This window comes from Halichoeres trimaculatus, unplaced genomic scaffold (genome assembly GCF_033239565.1).
Source record: "Halichoeres trimaculatus isolate MK-OKI-2021-1 unplaced genomic scaffold, fHalTri1.1 fHalTri1_scaffold_10, whole genome shotgun sequence".
Taxonomy (NCBI): domain Eukaryota; kingdom Metazoa; phylum Chordata; class Actinopteri; order Labriformes; family Labridae; genus Halichoeres; species Halichoeres trimaculatus.
The window spans coordinates 11,647,246-11,665,439 of NW_027437187.1; the positions used below are offsets into that span (position 1 = coordinate 11,647,246).

Sequence of the window (18,194 nt, forward strand, 5' to 3'; positions counted from 1 at the left end):
ATCACAGGATACACACTTACCAAGTGTTTACTGTCAGCTGTAATTTACCAACTTACTTACTTCTTCAGGAGCACGGAGCTGTCATGGTGGACCGAACCAACGACATCCGCATCATTGGCGTTATCACCGTCACATGCCTGCTTGGCATCTCAATGGCTGGCATGGCATGGGAGTCAAAGGTGAGTTTAACAAATCACAAGAGGACATTGTAAAAAAAAAAAAAAAAAAAAAAACATAGATGCCTTGTGAAAATGAGGTTATTCTGTCCCTGCTCTCCTAGCATGGCAGACAGATAACTGCTTCCCAAAGATAACTCAGATTCAGATGCTTCTGGTTGAAGTTTTACTCAGAAAAACGCTATAAAACTGCACACACAAAAAAGTGAATGTCAGTCTGACAGAGGAGATTAAAATTCCAACACATACAACTTATTTTAGGTATCTTTAAGTACCAAAAACGATAAAGAAAATATGGCGCTAGCTACATGCTAACGTACACAGCGAATTGCATAGACATGCTAACGGTTAGCATATCCAGGCCCACATCCAAAGAGATCCCCAACCTTCATCACAGGACTACATCACAAACACCTCAAGAAACAACAGAACTGATCCTCTAAAGTAAAAATACTCACAGACAAACGTTTTTTTTTTTTTTTACAACAGGAAGAAAAAAGATTAGTGTGTAGATTGCTGACCTCAGAGCAAGCTCAAGTCTCTAAATAAACTCAAAACGTGCAGTAACCACTTTCAGACACTAGATGTCTCACTTCTATTATCAACATTTAACAGACAACACATTGGTCATACCAAAAAATGAATACATGAATGTTACAGCACTGCAAAGTTTACATCATGTACTAGTTTTGGGAAGAACTGTTGAATGGTTTTCTTGCCCAACATTTTAAAGAAGGATTTCAAGCAAAAAGATGTTTATTTATAAGTGACTTTTAGAGATTTTTGAACATCTCCATTATAGCATGACTCTGTCAAGCTAACTGTTCACCCCCACGAGCTTTAATGCTGTAAAAGGCGGCCGGAGAGAGAGGCAGGAGCTGATGATGATGCTGTTTTGAAGAAAAGTCGTTTTTGTTTTGTTATGTGATGCATGTATGTAAATGTAACTAAAAGCCACCAGAAAAATGGTCTTTCTCCTGTTTGTTTGTTTTTTCATTTTTTTTTTTTTAACCATATTATTTTATTATGTATTAAAAACAACCAACCCTGCCAAAGAGTCATTCATCCCTAAAGTTATCATTTTCAGTTATTAGATTCAAATAAAGGAGAGCAGTGACACAAAACAAGCCCCAGTCCTCTTCAGAGCCCACATTTATTTGGCCGTTGGATGTTTGTCTAAGGAGGCCAGTCTAGACTCATTGGTGTTTTTGCTTTTGTTTGTTTTTTTTAGATTTCAGCAAGAAGTCCTTTTGGACAACATTTCCTGTCATTTTTTGTAAGCATCCATATATTGACTGTATATCTTTCCTTTCTCAGGCTCAGGTTCTCTTCTTTCTGGTCATCATGGTGTCATTTGCCAGTTACATTGTTGGAACAATCATCCCCGCCTCCCCGGAGAAACAAGCCAAAGGTTTCTTTAGCTACAAAGGTAAATATTGGTCACTGCTCTGGTAACATTTAAAAATCCTTGAGAGCTGATGCACCCTTCCCTAATTCATTGTCATTGGATATTATTTTCAAAAAACTGTTTTGTTTTTTTTCCTGGAATTTACCAAGTTTTTCAAACTCAACAGCGGATATCTTTGCTGCCAACTTTGTTCCAAACTGGCGAGGGCCAGAGGGCAGCTTCTTTGGTATGTTCTCCATCTTCTTCCCTTCTGCTACGGGTATTTTGGCAGGAGCCAACATCTCTGGAGATCTGAGAGTATGTTGGTTTTCTTTTTGCCCTCCAAACATTATTCTGTGGAAACTGATTTCAAATGACTCAATTTTCATAAAATTATACATTTAGAAAAAAAAAATAGAAACTTGCTGGAGAGCTTCAAACATCATCTTGCACATACAGTTAACAGTCACTTGGCGTGGAAGGAGTAACCTCTTTGAGCTTTTTAAGCATCTTAAATCGAGTCCTTTGTCTTTTTCACAGAATCCTACTGTGGCCATTCCCAGAGGAACACTGATGGCAATTTTCTGGACCACCATCTCCTACCTCATCATCACTGCTACTATTGGTACTGTGTGATCCTCTCTGTCCACCAACAGACACCATACTTAAGCACTGTTTATCTATCATTTCCTGTGCCGCTGTACTGCAGTGAACAGGAGGAACCCAATTCAGTATTTTTGTCACACTGCATCAAATCCTCTGAGACACTGCTGTGCCAAAGTACTCTATCCAACAAGAGTTTGTGAAGTCTTTTTAATTCCCACTATGAAGAAGTAGGTGACAGATATCATGCAAGTCTTTAAGAAATGGATTCTGATGAATATTTTTCAGGAAAACAAGCTGGATTTGATAACTAATGTATGAAGTTCAGCCTGTGTGTGTTTATGTATTTAAATCTGAATTAACATTGATTCCTCTGTGTTTGTGTGATTTGTTTTCAGCATCCTGTGTGGTGCGTGATGCTTCTGGCTTGTTAAATGACACCCTGTCACTGACCTCAAACAGCAAGAACTGTGTCGGACTGGCTTGTCAGTATGGATGGGACTTCACCGACTGCATCAACAACAACACCTGTGGATACGGCATCGCAAACTATTATCAGGTCAGCACGGCATTAAAATTTATGGCGTGTCACAACTCAGACTGTTTCTAAACATGAGGCCTTGATAGATGTTGTTTGTTTATTTGCAGAAAGTCAAAGGCCTTACATAATTCTGCACAAGGCTTTCTTTTTAAAAATAAAATCAGACCTCTTGTTTCTACTTGAGGGCCGCCAGACAGGAAAAAATGTACATCATGTCAACATGAATGTTACATGAATAATTCAGTCTGGCTCTGCATTAATCGGACACACAATGAGTCACCTTGTTTACACAATGATGTTTTTTCCCCGGGTGAGGGAGGTGAGCCTCATAAGTAAACACATCCTCTGTGTCTCCAGTCCATGAGCATGGTGTCGGCCTTCGCTCCTCTCATCACTGCTGGAATATTTGGAGCAACTCTGTCCTCGGCTCTGGCCTGTCTGGTGTCAGCCCCCAAAGTGTTCCAGGTACTCACTCTTTCACACACACACACACACACTGAAACACATAGAAAAGCACCTTCACACACACTCCCCATGATCCAGCTTCCTGTTCCTGCTCAAACATAAATCTGTATTTGTAAGGGGGATTTCACACCTGAATCTTTTGTCAGAGATGCTCCTTAACAGATGCCATTTCTCAAAATGACTCTGATCATTTTGACACGAGTGTACTTGACATTCAGTCTTAAATGTGGTACAATCAAGACAACCATGGGGGCAGTTGTTCAAAGGTAATCCAATTGGATATCAGTAATCAGATTGGATACAATTCTGAAAATGGGTTGTTCAAAAAGGAAAAAGGGATTTCAAAATCGGATTAGATCATGCAATCCAATCCTAGTTTTAATCTGGATCAAATCTTCAGTTTGAGTTGTTTAGAACTTTGATCCAAATAAACAGGATTATCCTGATCCCAACAGGGGGCAGGATTTCAAGGTGGATTTTAGGAAGAAAATGTAGTAAGACTTTAAAATTGGTCAACTAGAACAACATTTTTATAATTTAGTGTCGATCCTTTTATTTGTATTTTGCACTTGGCTTGTTTAACTATTACAGTGATAAAGTCTATAAAGTTAACCTAGGCTACTAATGAAGCCTTTCAGTGTTGTAAAGTTAAAAACAAAAGGAACTGAAAGAGCAGAAGAACAGATGCTCCTGGAAGAGGAACAAATCAAGCTGACCAAACTGCAGCAAACCAGAGAAAAACTCCAGATCCGCCTTTTAAAAGTAGAGCTTAAAAATGCTGGATTCTGCTTCACAGATGAAGAGGAACCCTGCACATTTTTTTTTATTTCATTTTGCTAAATATTGGACATTTAGCCTCTTTTTAAACATTTTAGATGATTTCAAAATATCCACTCAGTATTTTTTTTAATGTATATTTATTATCCATTCGTTGTGGCTCAGATGAGGGGTCACAACAGAAATTAATCATGGAAGTGAATGTTTATGTTTTTTGTTTTTGTTTTTTGTTTTTTGTTTTTGTTTGTTTTTTTTTTCAAAACAAAAAACAGCTACAATGACCCCATGTTGGCTCTTCTACCTGTTGTTCTTTACAGAGCTGGTATCCCACATTATGATATGTTGTCCCATTTAGAGCACTGGTAATCAGGAATTGGTAATCTTGAAAACTGTGTATCCAGATCAGGGTGATCCAATCCAATTTTGCTTTGAAAAGCCGGCATACAACTGAGACAGATTACATGATCCTGGATAGCCAGAAATGGGATTTCCAAATCCAGATTTTTTTTACGCCAGATTAAACTCTTTGAACAAATGGCCCTGGAAGATATTAGGGTTTTTTGCTCACTTCCCAGATTGCCCCAAAGATCCTTGTTTGCCGTTAAACTAACACCTAAAACAAGCAGCTGCTTGACTCATCCAAGTTCGAGTAGTAGACTAGGAATGGTTAGTGTAGTTATACCAGCCGCAAGGCAAGTCTGATTTCAACTGACTGTTAGCATAAACATAGCAAAAGGCTAACATCACTCACTGTCCCTGTTTTATTTAACATAAGTGGAACATTAGAAGAGCCAGGTAGAGCAACATCACAGAATGCTACTTCTGAGTTTTTGTGAGTGTCATATAGTATTTGACAAATACGTTCATCTCTCTAAACGTTAATGAGAACTTGATGTTGTCACTGCTTCAACAGCCCCCAGCTCAGTTTGCTGGTAGGCTAACTGGCTAATGCTAGGAATCTCCTAGTAAAACCAGTGTGCATGATATTTGTTTTATCTAATAAGCGAAAAAGTGTGATGTAGGGGCCGTTTACACGACAACAGTTTTAGGGTGAAACGCAATAGTTTTGTTGCGTTTCAGCCTCGCGTTTACACGGAAACGGCGTTTCAGCTGACCTTAAACGCAAACTTGTGAAAATGGCCTCCAGAGTGGGATTCTTCTGAAACGCTGCCAACACCGTTGCCATGTAAACAGTAAGACAATGACATCACACTCTGCTTTGTGTGAGCACATTCAACAGAACAACAGTACCGTTGTTACGATCGTTGCCAACTACCGTGTTGTGCTTGTGCTGCTCAATCTGCTCAATCTGCTGACTGTCTTCATACAAAATGTGAATTATGCTCCACTTTTGCACTTAGTATTCACCAATACACCAGATGATCAGTTCAACTCTACTTCGGTGAAGATCTCCCAAAAGCTGCTTCTGGACAAGAAAGTTATAGCATCACCTACAGGCCTGGCATGCTTACTGCAGCGTTTTCAGTCCCTCGGCGTTTCCGTGTAAACACAGATTTTTTTCACTGTGTTTTAGTGTTTTCAGATGAGACCTTGTCAAGTAAATGGGGCCGTAAAGTGTACAATGTAAAAATGGAAATCCATCTAATATTTATGTATTTTTTTAAATCTGTCTTGAAAATGTCTTATTTTTCATTGTTTGAATACAAAAATAAAAAAAAAACAGTACTCTTGAGTGTCTTGTATTGATATGTTTTTCTTATTTCATGACTTGACAAAAAGCACAAATTTTCTTACCCCCTTGGTAGATTTTTTTATTATGAATTTCAAAAATATATATATATTTTTTTTATTTTTTTTGAAAGAACAAGATATAAACACATTGTTTACTGATTCACTTTACAATATTGCAGTGTGAACATAAAACAAACCCAAGAAAAAATGTGACGATGAATCATTTTATTGTCTGACTCAGAACAAAACAAGCAAGCAGATGGTGTGAAAACACTCTTATTCCTTGTCCTGTCTCAAGAAATGTTTGTTTCTTTTGTCCCACATTTTCTTCTCCCAGTGTTTATGCAAAGACAAACTCTACCCTCTGATCGGCTTCTTTGGAAAAGGTTACGGGAAGAACGATGAACCACTCAGGAGCTACCTGCTGGCATACATCATTGCTGTCTGCTTTATTCTCATAGGTGAGACTTTGACAGAGCCTGTTGTAGATGACTGAATGGAGTCATCACAATTAAAGTCTGAACATGGAGTGTTGTTTAACTGGTACCTGAGTGTATAGGCTGAGTTAACCAGAAAATGTAATCAACTAATGAAGTTTTCTAAATGTTGAAATAAGAAATGTTGTCCTTTGAGCTGGGTGGGGAAAAAATACTGTTATTACAGCAAGAGAATATTTGAATGGTAGATCTCAGTCCTAATTTGATCTTTACCCAAGTGAGGAGACCGTAGTCATTGGATGTAACATTACCAAAGACTCACAGTAAAACAGTGTTGTCACAATATTCTAAAGAAAAATAAGACTGAAAGAAAAAATGAAAAAAAAAAACATTAATAAAAAGACGAATGAAGTCTTGTAAGGAAAAAGCCTTATTTAATGCTCGTGACGTCCACCCAGCCGTGGTTAATCAGAGGCGCTCAGCTTGCCTCAGGCTCTTTGTTACTAACTGTAAGACTTTGTCTCTTTGTGGAGAGCTGGTAATTTTGTTTGACTAAATTATAGCTGCAGTGGAAATGTTTGTTTTCCCCTGCGTGTCTAACCATCAGCACACTCTGATACTGGCTGTAGGTCTTTGGCTGTATACTCAGCAATGTTGCACTGTTAAGAGGAAGTGAGACGGTAAATACTTCCTCTAGAGTCTTCTGGCCTGGCTGGATTTTTGTCCTTGCATTTTCTTGAATATTACCCGGCTGATGGTTTGCCCACTGGCTTCTGATATTATAAATTTTCCTGACATGTAGGTCACAGCAGTCTGACAGCCTTTGCATAGTGTCTTTTGTTTATTTGGCACCTTTTCACCTTCTTGCTTCCACACATCAGATTTAAAAGTCCCTGTAGCATCCACAATTTCAAAGCCACCTCTCCATCCTCCCTCTCCTCTAAAGTCAGTGTCTGCTTCTCCACTCTAGACAGTGAGTAGAGCACAAAGGATGATGGTCTTTGCAGTCCCCAGTTTCCTTCCACTCTGCTTCACAGCTACTGGAACAAAGCTAAACTTTTTGAAGACATACTGTTTTATATGCTGCAGGTCCCTGACAGACTCAAGACACCTTTTTCCCATGATACTATGAAATGAACAATACCATTACTTTCCTATGTTTTAATATTGCGGATTCGAGTCAAAAACAGCTCTTTCAAATTTTGATAACAACTACCTCATGTTTCAACAGTTGGACTCTTATTTGTGAAGCAGCAGAGCCATGAGTTGGGTTAGTTATGACATTAGTTTATTAATGCTGTAAAAATAATAGATAAATTAGTACTCTAAATAAGAGAGTAAAAACTGAGTCATGTTAGAAAGAAGAAAAACACGAATAAGCAATGATCCTGTTAAATTTGCTTCATTTCTCCACCAGCTGAGCTGAACACCATCGCTCCCATCATCTCCAACTTCTTCCTCTGCTCCTACTCTCTGATCAACTTCAGCTGCTTTCATGCCTCCATCACCAACTCACCAGGTGGAAAACACTCAAAGGCTTTAAGCATTGTATCAGTGACTATATCAGAAATATAGACAAATCATGACGTATTCACTAAAAAGTTAGCAGTCACAATAAAAGAAAGAAGGTCGTAAACTGATGTGATTGTGTGTGTTTCCAGGCTGGCGTCCGTCCTTCAGGTTCTACAGTAAGTGGTTGTCTTTACTGGGGACTGCCTGCTGTGTGGTCATCATGTTCCTGCTGAACTGGTGGGCAGCCCTCATCGCCTTTGGCATCGTCTTCCTCCTATTGGGATACACTCTGTACAAGAAGCCTGGTAAACTCTTTCTCTCTTACACACACACACACAGATAAAACACAAACAGTTCACCTCTCTTTTCTGTCCTCACACTACTCCTCTCCTCATTGGTCAGCTGTAAACTGGGGATCCTCCGTTCAGGCCAGCTCCTACAACATTGCTCTGACTCAGTGTGTGGGCCTCAACCATGTGGAGGACCACGTCAAGAACTACAGGTCAGTAAGAGATACGGTTAAAACAGTTTAAGATTATTTCAGAGGTTTGATTACAGTGAGGAAGCCTCATCTTTTCTTCTAAGCATTATTTGCCACTGGCAGTGAACCCCAGAGCCACCAGGAGGCTGTACACACCATGTGTTGGTATCATAATATCATAAGCTGCGTTTCCACCAATCAGTCTGGTTTGGTTCAGTACGGTTTGGCATGGTTTGGTACGGTTAAGCCTGATCCCATTTGCATTTCCACAGCAAACTTTGCCCCCTTGTGGTGGGCGGTGTGTGAGACGGATACCAAAAGCCGTATCTGTGAAATAATAGCGTGACGCCATAGCTGCGCGACACAGTGTACCCCGCTATTAAATCAAATGAAGAAGAAAAACATGACTCAGTAAACAAAGAACAACAATGGAAGACATCCGGCATTTCATCCTCTCTGTGATTGGCATGTAGCTCTTTGATACAAAGTGCAATCAAGCTTCGTTTCAGAGTCTGTGTGCCACTAGGAGAAATGCAGCCGCTGCTGCATGGTGAGTGACGATTCTTTCAACCAATCAAGGGTCTGCAGTGTTGTAGCTCCACCTTCCGAGATCGGCTTGGTTTCATCTGGCACCTCTACGGAAGGGTCTCAAAAGGTGGATCCGTCCCAGGGTCAGTCGGTGGAAATGCTGTAAAATGTGTGTCCTGCTGAGATGAACCGGAATGAACTTCTTGGTGGAAATGGAGCTATAGACTATATAAAGCATAGACATAGCCTCTGTGATGTCACCCGTCTGTTCCTGAAACCGTGAAATGAAGCCAATCCTCAGACGTAGCCACATTCGCTATGACGCCGGCTGTGAGTTTTTCTCTGAGCAGCAATGGGGCGCCTGCCAATCACATGAAAGGACCTGTGTCTCTGATTGGACAATAAAATGATCCTTCTTTTAAAATACAGAGAAAGAAAAAAATTCACTCACAGTACAGTGTGTGTGGATAGTGAAATCAGTGTTTTAGACCCAAGCTGTTTTTTAAACCAGGCTGTATATAAGTTTTTTAATACCGTAAAAGTCTGTTTTTATGGCTGGATGTGTACATGACTTCTCGTCTTTCTGCAGCCAGCTTGATAAACCAACTTTTAGCACTTCCACATAGGCTTCATTTTTACTAACCAGATGTTGCCCCTTGGTTGGTATATACAGATTGCATGCATTCATTGAGAAACCAGATTCAAACTGTCTCCCTGAGTGTTGGTAAAGATTTGCTGAGAGGCTATGAATAAGCAGTAATGTGTTGTGAGCTGATTTTTAAAGCAGTTCAGATCCCTGACAAGGTGAGCAGGACCCTGACAAATAGCTGCGGGAACCTGTCTCACTATTTTCAAAACCAGTTCTCTGAGTAGTTGGAGCTTACTGTAAGAAGACGAGGCAGAAACCAAAGAGTAGAAAACACTTCAGCTCAAAGAAGGAATTATATCCAGATTGTTAGGAGATAAACATGAGTCTGCATTTCTGAGACACAGTGATTCCTCTCACTCTTTAGGCCTCAGTGTTTGGTGCTAACAGGTCCTCCCTGCAGTCGTCCAGCTCTCGTGGATCTTGTCTCCTGTTTCACAAAGAGGCTCAGTCTCATGATGTGCGGCAACATCATCACAGTGAGTGAGAGCCAGCATGCACTTCACCCAGAACAGATTATACTAAAGCTTTGGTTTGAGCTATGATTAAACTCAAGACTGATTTTTCTAAAGGTTATTCCTGCTTCATAGTGCCTTCACTCACTCCTGTGTTTATCAGGCTGATCCCTCCCCACCAGCAGTGGGCAATGCCAGCAGTGACAGTCATGTGACCTGGTTAAACCAAAGGAAGGTGAAATCCTTCTACAGAGGTGTGGTGGCAGCGGAGCTACGAGCAGGAGTCAATATGTTATTACAGGTGAGTATAAAACTCCCTCCATGCTGATTCGTTCTGGTTCCTCTCTTTAACCGAACGTTGTTGGGCTTAGCTTTAAAAAATGTAAATTAAACCTTTTCAGTTTAAAAATAATGTGGCAAGTTTTCTTCATGATAAAAAACGATGATAAAAAATAACTGTTCAAACATTTCAAAATAAAAATAACATATAACATGTTTTCAAGAATCATTTTAAGCTAGTAACTGTCCAGAAGTAACCAGTCACTTTGTTAGATGTCTTTTTCATTTTGTGTTAATCTTATCTTCTCATCACTGATTTCCCTGAGTTTGCAGAGTAGACGCTAATAAATTCACTGCTGATGTCTGATTCTTCTTCCATCCACCAGGGGGCAGGTTTGGGGCGTATGAAGCCAAATGTTCTGCTGATGGGTTTCAAGAGGGAATGGCGCAGTGACACACCTCAGGCTGCACACAACTACATAGGAATACTTCAGTGAGAACAGAAGGGATTAAAAAAACTTGTATTATTTACCTTGATAATCATAAAGCTAATCAATTATCAGAGGTGATCGATACATCTCGTGTGTTTCAGTGATGCATTTGACCTCCAGTACGGCGTGTGCATTCTGAGAATAAGAGAAGGTCTGGATGTCTCTCATACATCTCAATCACATGGTGAGAGTTTTATCACAAAGGAGTCAGTTCAGTTAAAATGTAAGAGGGTGAATGCAGTATCAGTGAACGCTGACTTTGGCTGAAGTGTTGCTGTTAGTTTGTCAGAGAATAACAGGGGCCATGCTGGAGAGAGCTGGCCAAATTCATCATCGATGTTTGATTTTAATTATGGGTAATGTGTTTTTCATCTGTTTTCAACCTTAATTCAAATTTGATGTTTTATTTCTTTTTATTTCTTTTTATTTCAGTTAATCCAGTCTTTGATGCAGGACCAGAGAGCATCACTACCATCTCTGCCTCTCCCTGTGTTCAAACAAGCTCGACATGTTAGTACATAAATAAATCAACACACTACTCACTGACTTTATCAAAGAGATCTTATTTCTTACATCTTTGATAGCTTTAAAACTTTGTGGTGATATTTTGTATTAAACACATTTTCTGTATGAACTAAACTGCTTGCAGCTCCTGGTCCCACTGAAGGAAAGCCTCAGCCCAGCTCAGTGTTTCAGAAAAAACAAGAAAAGAAGACCATCGATGTGTACTGGCTGTCTGACGATGGAGGTCTGATCAGTTTATAATCCATCCATCCATCCATCCATCCATCCATCCATCCATCCATCCATCTATCCATCCATCCATCCATCCATCCATCCATCCATCCATCCATCCATCCATCTATCCATCCATCCATCCATCCATCCATCCATCCATCCATCCATCCATCCATCCATCCATCCATCCATCCATCCATCCATCCATCCATCCATCCATCCACACTTTTAAGCGCAACAAACCCTTTAGATCACCAAACCAGTGTTTGTACTTTAAATCACCAAAGCGAATTATCCTCTTTCTTACAGGGTGGGCTAGAAAGAGTTACCCATCATTTTTTCCACATTGTCCAATAATGTTTGCAGACAAACATCAGAAACATTGAACACAGTTTCTATTCTTTATTCTCTGTCACCAAAAAGATTTAGATCTCAATCTGGCCACCCTTTGCCCTTATCATAGCCTGGAGACGACCTGGCACTGCCTGGCATCAGCGCCGCTCTGTGTCTTCATCAAGTTTTGACCATGACTTCATCAGAGCTGTCTTCAAATTGGTGACACTGCTGTGAGATACTCTTGAGACCTCCCTCTACAGGATAGACCAGATCACAAAGTCTATTGAATTGATGTCCGGACTTGACGGAGGCCACATGTTCGTGTCCCAGAAGCCAGGAAAGTGCTGCTTGCACCAGGCCTGTGTGACAGTGGATGTGTGAGCTGGTGCACCATCTTGTGTGAAGACATACTGGTTTCCAAACGCATTGGTTCACCAAGACAACACCTTTTCTTCAAGCATGTGAAGGTACACCTGGCTGTTTACCTTCACACCCTCCTGAATGAAGACCAAAGGAGACTTTGAGCCATCAGATGCAACAGCAGCCCACACCATGACTCCAGCTGGCTTCTGTTGACTAAAACGAGATCTGCAGCCTTCGGGTAGGTGCTGTGCACTATGTGCATTAACCCTGTCATTCTGGGAATTGACCACTGCCTGAACAGTGAAGATCTTCTCATCAGACCAAACCAGGACTTTGTCTGCGGCACTCTGGATCTCCTGCAGCATCATTTCCCCCTGTCTAGCCATTTTTTCTTAGAAGCAGCTGAAATCAGTTGTCTGTGTTGCATTTTTAGTGCTTTCAGTCCGAGATCCTGTTTGACGATTCTTCTCAGTGAAGTTCTTGAGATGTTCACTTCCTTTTCTGTTGCTCTCATGCTCCTAAGAGGATTCCTTTGGATTCTCTTCCTCACCATCTCAACAACCCTTTTGGTCCAGACTGAACGTTTTCTTCCAGGAATTGGCTTGCTGGTTGTATTGCCAATCTCCTTGTATCGTTTCATGACATTGTAGACAGTCTTACGACAAACATTCTCCTTTTTCATGCCACAATCTGGTCGCTCTTACCCTTCGATGCCATACTTGACAATCATTAGGAGTTAACAGATGAACTCAGGTATATTAAAAGCTTTGCCTTTTAAGAGAAACTATCCAAAATTTTAAGTTTCTAGGACGAAGGCTGAGCAAACAAAATAGAGATATATGATGGGTAAATCTTTCTGGCCCACCCTGTATCAGAAATCTACTTCTATAAAGTTAAGAAGTCAGGACTTTTGCAAACTAAAGTATTAATACCTTTCCTTTGCTGTAACTCTGGTTATGTGTGTGTGTCTTTGCGTATGTGGATCACCAGGTCTGACCCTCCTGCTGCCCTACCTCTTGACTCGGAGGAAGCGCTGGGCAGCTTGTAAAGTCAGAGTGTTTGTGGGCGGAGACTCAGAGAAGAAGGAGGAGCAGAGAGAAGAGTAAACATCCCTCTTAGAGCTTTAACGTGATTTTTTTAAAACTGTAGCAGCTTGCTGCAGCTCATTCATCAAAAAGCTTTCACATAGCCAAGTGAAATTTCAATGGCTGAGAATCTTGAAAACTTAAGCACACTGCTGTGGCTGCATGTTTCCTCTCTGCAGGGTGTTGGCACTGATCAAGAAGTTTCGTCTTGGTTTCTGTGATGTTGAAGTGCTTCCTGACATCTACCAGAACCCTCATCCCAGCAAGTAAGACTAGACAAGTGTTTTTTCTGTTGATAGTGAAATAAAGAGTGAAATTAACTTGCTCTTCATTACCCACTGACTGCTGTCACCCATCATCCCCACATGCCTCTGTGTGATCAGTGTTCATCAGTTTGAGGATATGGTGAGCTGCTATAGGCTGAATCCAAATCCCAAACAGGACCCTGACTCAGAGACATCCAGTCAGCAAGAGGAGCCGTGGATGATCACTGATGAGGATATCGAGAGGAACAAGGCTAAGGTCTGGGACTTTTGCTCCACTGTATCCAATATCACACACTTTATGGAGTCATATGAATTATAAACAACAAGAAAATATTGAAGCCTTTTTCTGTCTGTATCCAATTTGTAAACTTTGTCTGTGTGATTCAGTCTCTCCGTCAGATCCGTCTGAATGAGGTTTTGCAGGATTACTCCAGAGAAGCTGCTCTGATCGTCATGTGAGAGCAGTTTTTCTTCTTTTTAAGTCTCCACAGTCTTATCTGGATTTAATTATTCAGCAAAGTGAAAGTGATCTCTTAAACCTTCCTGACTGTGACTGTTTTCTGACAGCACTATGCCTGTTGGGAGAAGAGGGGCGTGTCCCAGCACTCTCTACCTGGGGTGGCTCGACTTCCTGTCACGTGACCTGAGACCACCTGTCCTATTGGTCAGAGGGAACCAGGAAAATGTCCTCACCTTCTACTGCCAATGAAATGTTTCGACTGAACTCAGCACAAGATTACAGATCAATATCCTGGCACTTTGTTCTTAATTTGCACATCAGAGTCTCTAAAACTGTGAGTCAGTTTTAGTCCTGAAACTAATGTTTGATTCCTGTAAGTAGTCTGTTCTTAGTCAGTGTTTATCAGAAACTGAAGATCTTAAAAAGTGAATCTCTCTCAGAATTTTTTGGAGGAAATTATTATGCACAATGATTAATGAACAACACCAATGTGATCAAACTGTGTCTTTTCTATTTTTTAAAGCAACAATTTCAAATATTTATCTTTAAATGAACAGCCTTAAGACTTCAAGCCAAAGAAGATGAATTATAGACAGAATTATAAAAACTCTGAGAGAAAGTCTGAATTTTTAAAAATCAAAATTCTGGCATTTAAGCCAGAATTTAAAAAAAAAAAAAAAAACAGAGCTACTGAATAAAGGTCAGAGGTGTTTTTTTTTCTTCTTCTTTTTTTAAAGGCAGTATCCTGAAATTTAGGTCAGAATCTTGAAAATCTTATTCTGAAATTGAGTATTCTGGAAAAGAAAATTTAATCAGAATTCTGAGATTTAAATCAAATTAGATTTCTTTGATCTAAGAAAAACACTATTAAAAACCCCCATAATTATTTTACAGTCAGATTTTAATCAAAGGTCCAATAACAAAAAATAATAATAATAATAATGAATGCAATTTTTTTTAAATTGAGGTGGTCTTCTTCACTACAAAATCAGCTGTCAAATTTTCCGACCTTATTTCCCTGGGCTGCTCATGCACTCTGCGACTTTGGCCAAATGAATTATGTGCTTAAGTTTAATATGACCCCTTTTTTTTTGATTAACTGTCTGAGCTGATGGCCACAGTGGTTCGCCAATGCTGCACTGAGGACATGTGCAGGCTTATCATCTTTCTATCACATCTCTTGCTGTTTCTTTGATCACCCTGTTTGATCATAGGTGATGTGTAACAGAAAAAAAATCTTTTAATACAAGTCTCCAGTCAAATATCAGTGATAGTTTTCCTCCATGACAAGCTTTTGTAAACTCTGACTATGTTAATCTGAATCCTCTTTTGAGTAGCGTGGCTTATATTATTTTCTCAGAGGCTGTCTCGTGCTTTTAACAGTTTGTTATATTTTGAGAAAATTACAAAGTGTAGTTAAATGTGAATGTTTAATTTCTAGACTGTCAGGATGGTGAAGCATCTTCCAGACCCTGAATATTTGCAGAGCTTAATTTAAGTTAAGTAATCAGGAGCTTGCTCATTTCTTCTTTGAGCTTCTAGATTGTATTTTTTACTGGATGATTGAGTTTTTCAAATCATTTCTGTTCAAATTTTGTGCACTTACTGTATTTTGCACTGAATCATTAGAATGAGTAGGACTTTATTTCTCTGCTTAGTAACTGCAGCTGCTGGGAATGTGTAAAACATTAAGAAAAAAAAATCTCTCAAAGCTTAAAATCACAACACCTGTTTAATTTCACCCCCAGACAAACATTCATACAAACACATAAAAATACAGCTGTAATCTGCTAATCAAGACAGCCAAAAATAAATGACTGCTCAGATAATTCTGTTTGTGATTTTTGTCTAAAAAATATGTACATTTACACTCAAGTTGTCGGGCAGTGAACACAGAAATCACAAGTCTCTCCCCTCCTTGTGATCTTTTTGTTTAACACAGTAAGCAAAGCTGATAAAAAATAAAATGAAAGTATAAGCGATTGGGTTTATGAACATTTCTATTCAAGACTCACCCAGAGGCAAATCACTCAAAATAAATCTGGCAAATGTGCCACTACGCTAAAGTCCTCTTTAGGAACTCAACAAGAAGATGATGAGGGAAACCAAAATCCATCTGAATCACCACGTAGCCCTTTAGCAAAGAGAGGGACAGAGAGAGAAGACTGAGTCAGACGAGCTGAGGAACATGAGTCAGGCTGAAGTCAATGATAAGAAAAGTCTCACTTACATCCTGAGGGAGCACTTCTGGGTTATAGATGTCAAATAAGTTTGTCCCCTGTCTGTCCAGGACCCTGGTTAGCGCAACCTCAAGAACTGAATTACAACAAAAAATCAAAAAAGTCAGAAAATAAATGAAATGTCACATTCATATAAATAAAGATAACACGGCATGTTTTAACAGCAAACGCTTCAAAGGCTCAACTTTGAAGGCAAACCAGAAGATGTTTCTTAGTCTATTTAACGAGAAAGTTAATATGCTTGTTAAAAAAAAGTTTTATCTTTGTTAAAAACTTTTACCACATCTTTGCATTAAGACATTTATGAATTAGCTTTGTCATTATATTTTTGGTGGCATACCTGACAAAACCTTGGGAATACCAATCATCTCCACTGCTTCTCTAAGAAACTCCAGATGTGTCTCATTCAGCTGCAAAAAGAAAAGAAAAGGAAAGCAAGAAAGAAAACAAAAATATTTGATTAGAAAGTTAAAGGTAAAGACCATTTAATCTGGTCTTGTCACTTGAATCAGAACAACAAGATACATTTTTACTTAAGGTTAAGTTGTTGTTTGTTTTTTGTTTTTCAGAATATCCAGAGAGAGAGAGTGTGCAATGTGGAAATAAAATCTTTTAACTGTTGGCCTGAAAATGTCTTTTTGTTAAGTAAACAAAAAAAAGTTTTATTGTGTTGCAAACAACTTCAAAGCAGTTATCTCAACTATCTTTATTTAGTTTGTTACATTAAGTTGGTCTCATTTCATAAGTTAAGTTGGTAGAACTTCAAATTATAGATTTGAGGTTTTAACTGAACTCTTTGAGTATGATTCAGCAAAGAACGGGGTCTCCTACTCAAATCTACAGGAGTCTTCATTTTCAACTCGTCATGTGCCAACATCTCTCCTGTTCTCATGGCACTGAACAGATATCCTTATATGGATGAATTGGGGCATGGTAGCGGGCATGCACCTGTCATTTTAGAATGATTCTGATTCACAGACATACGCATGGTGGTGAGAAGAAAACTGGCTGATGCGCACGTGCGTCAACCTGACGGTACTTTTGTGTAAAGACGGAACTTGTGGACTGAGTAAGAACATTTCTACACATTTATTTGTTTGGAGCTGTGCATCTGCAAAAAACACCAAAGTTGGTCATAGAGGTGGAGATGAGTATGAGATGTGTAAAACTGATGGTCCCCTACCATAGCAGTCTGTGCCATCGATAGGTGGGCAGGTGAAAGAGACTAGAAGTGTAAAGTAATTTTCTGATCAAAAAGAAGTTGTTTACTTTTCTGAACTCAAAACTTTAAGTTATAAATGTGAACAATAAGTTATCTCAACATAAACATATAAGTTGGTTCAAATAAAAGAAACTTAAGTTGGCCTGAAACCCAAAAAATCAGTGCAGACAGGTGCCTGTACACAACATACTCGTTTTTACAGTGAAGCTTTGTATCTCCAACTATTTGGGACCTCTTACTTTATGTTCTGGTGCTCTATTGTTGGCCTATTTGAAATCCAAATGCATTAAAATATGTTACTCATACATAAAAGTCAAATGTATTGCCACACCATAATCTTTCAATCTTTAGTGCCATTAAATATAAACTCCAAACACTTTACCTGTTGATTTTCTAACGTCAGCTCAGCCTTGAGTACATGGACCCTGGAAAAACAACACATGGACTCAGAGCCAAACTCAGTGTAATGGTGGATTTAAAAAAAAAAAGAAACACATTCACTGAATACCAAATAAAGGTGCTTCAAATCACCACAGTAATCAGATGTGAGAACATTTTTTTCCGAGGTGTATTGATTTTTTAAAGTTTGACCACAGCCCATCTGGATTGGCTGGGGAGCTGGACTTTTTTGACCTGTACTGCAGCCAGCCAACAGGGGGAGCAGTTTTTGTGGAGACCTCACTCCAGCCGAGCAAAATGACGTCCCTTTTTTTTTCTTACAGTCTATGCTGGTGATGTATGGCTAGAAAATAAAAGCAATGGCAATAAACCACCAGCAGAGGGCAGTAAGATAACAACAAAAGCCTTTCAGCAAAGCTATAAGGCCCAGTTTACATGACGTTTCATCTGAAAACGCTAAAACGCAGTGAAAACTCAGTGAAAAAAATCTGCATTTACACGGAAATGCTGATGGACTGAAAACACTGTAGTGAGCACCCCAGGCCTGTAGGTGGTGCTATAACTGTCTTATCCAGAAGCCGCTTTTGTGGGTTAGTCCGTGACAATCGTACCTAC

General features: G+C 39.5%; 2 protein-coding genes across 2 annotated transcripts in view; one reads left to right on the forward strand and one right to left on the reverse strand.

Annotated features, from left to right (window-relative positions):
• Positions 1–73: 73 nt before the first annotated feature.
• slc12a3 (solute carrier family 12 member 3) lies at positions 74–14,127 on the forward strand. Its single transcript, XM_074677406.1, has 21 exons — positions 74–179; positions 1,494–1,605; positions 1,751–1,881; positions 2,104–2,188; positions 2,565–2,725; positions 3,065–3,172; positions 5,979–6,102; positions 7,496–7,597; positions 7,740–7,895; positions 7,993–8,092; positions 9,613–9,724; positions 9,864–10,001; positions 10,366–10,472; positions 10,572–10,654; positions 10,903–10,980; positions 11,120–11,218; positions 12,898–13,009; positions 13,172–13,258; positions 13,376–13,514; positions 13,646–13,713; positions 13,826–14,127. Exons 1-21 carry the CDS (start codon positions 84–86, stop codon positions 13,965–13,967), a joined length of 2,340 nt encoding a protein of 779 aa, XP_074533507.1. The 5' UTR covers positions 74–83; the 3' UTR covers positions 13,968–14,127.
• A 1,647-nt stretch (positions 14,128–15,774) lies between these two features.
• The window catches only part of cetp (cholesteryl ester transfer protein, plasma), a 14,645-nt gene continuing 12,225 nt past the window's right edge, over positions 15,775–18,194 (reverse strand). The window contains exons 15-18 of the mRNA XM_074677407.1: positions 17,563–17,605; positions 16,299–16,368; positions 15,949–16,034; positions 15,775–15,852 (exon numbers count right to left, since the gene is read on the reverse strand). Of these exons, the coding sequence (XP_074533508.1) occupies positions 15,775–15,852; positions 15,949–16,034; positions 16,299–16,368; positions 17,563–17,605 (277 nt within the window). The remainder of the gene's footprint in view (positions 15,853–15,948; positions 16,035–16,298; positions 16,369–17,562; positions 17,606–18,194) is intronic.

Bases quoted from the DNA above. Each gene is read 5' to 3' on its own strand.
- slc12a3 (XM_074677406.1), top strand. From the start codon at position 84: ATGGTGGACCGAACCAACGACATCCGCATCATTGGCGTTATCACCGTC. The intron at 3,173-5,978 runs GTACTCACTCTT...TTCTTCTCCCAG, and splicing joins CAGCCCCCAAAGTGTTCCAG to TGTTTATGCAAAGACAAACT. The intron at 7,896-7,992 runs GTAAACTCTTTC...CTCATTGGTCAG, and splicing joins CACTCTGTACAAGAAGCCTG to CTGTAAACTGGGGATCCTCC.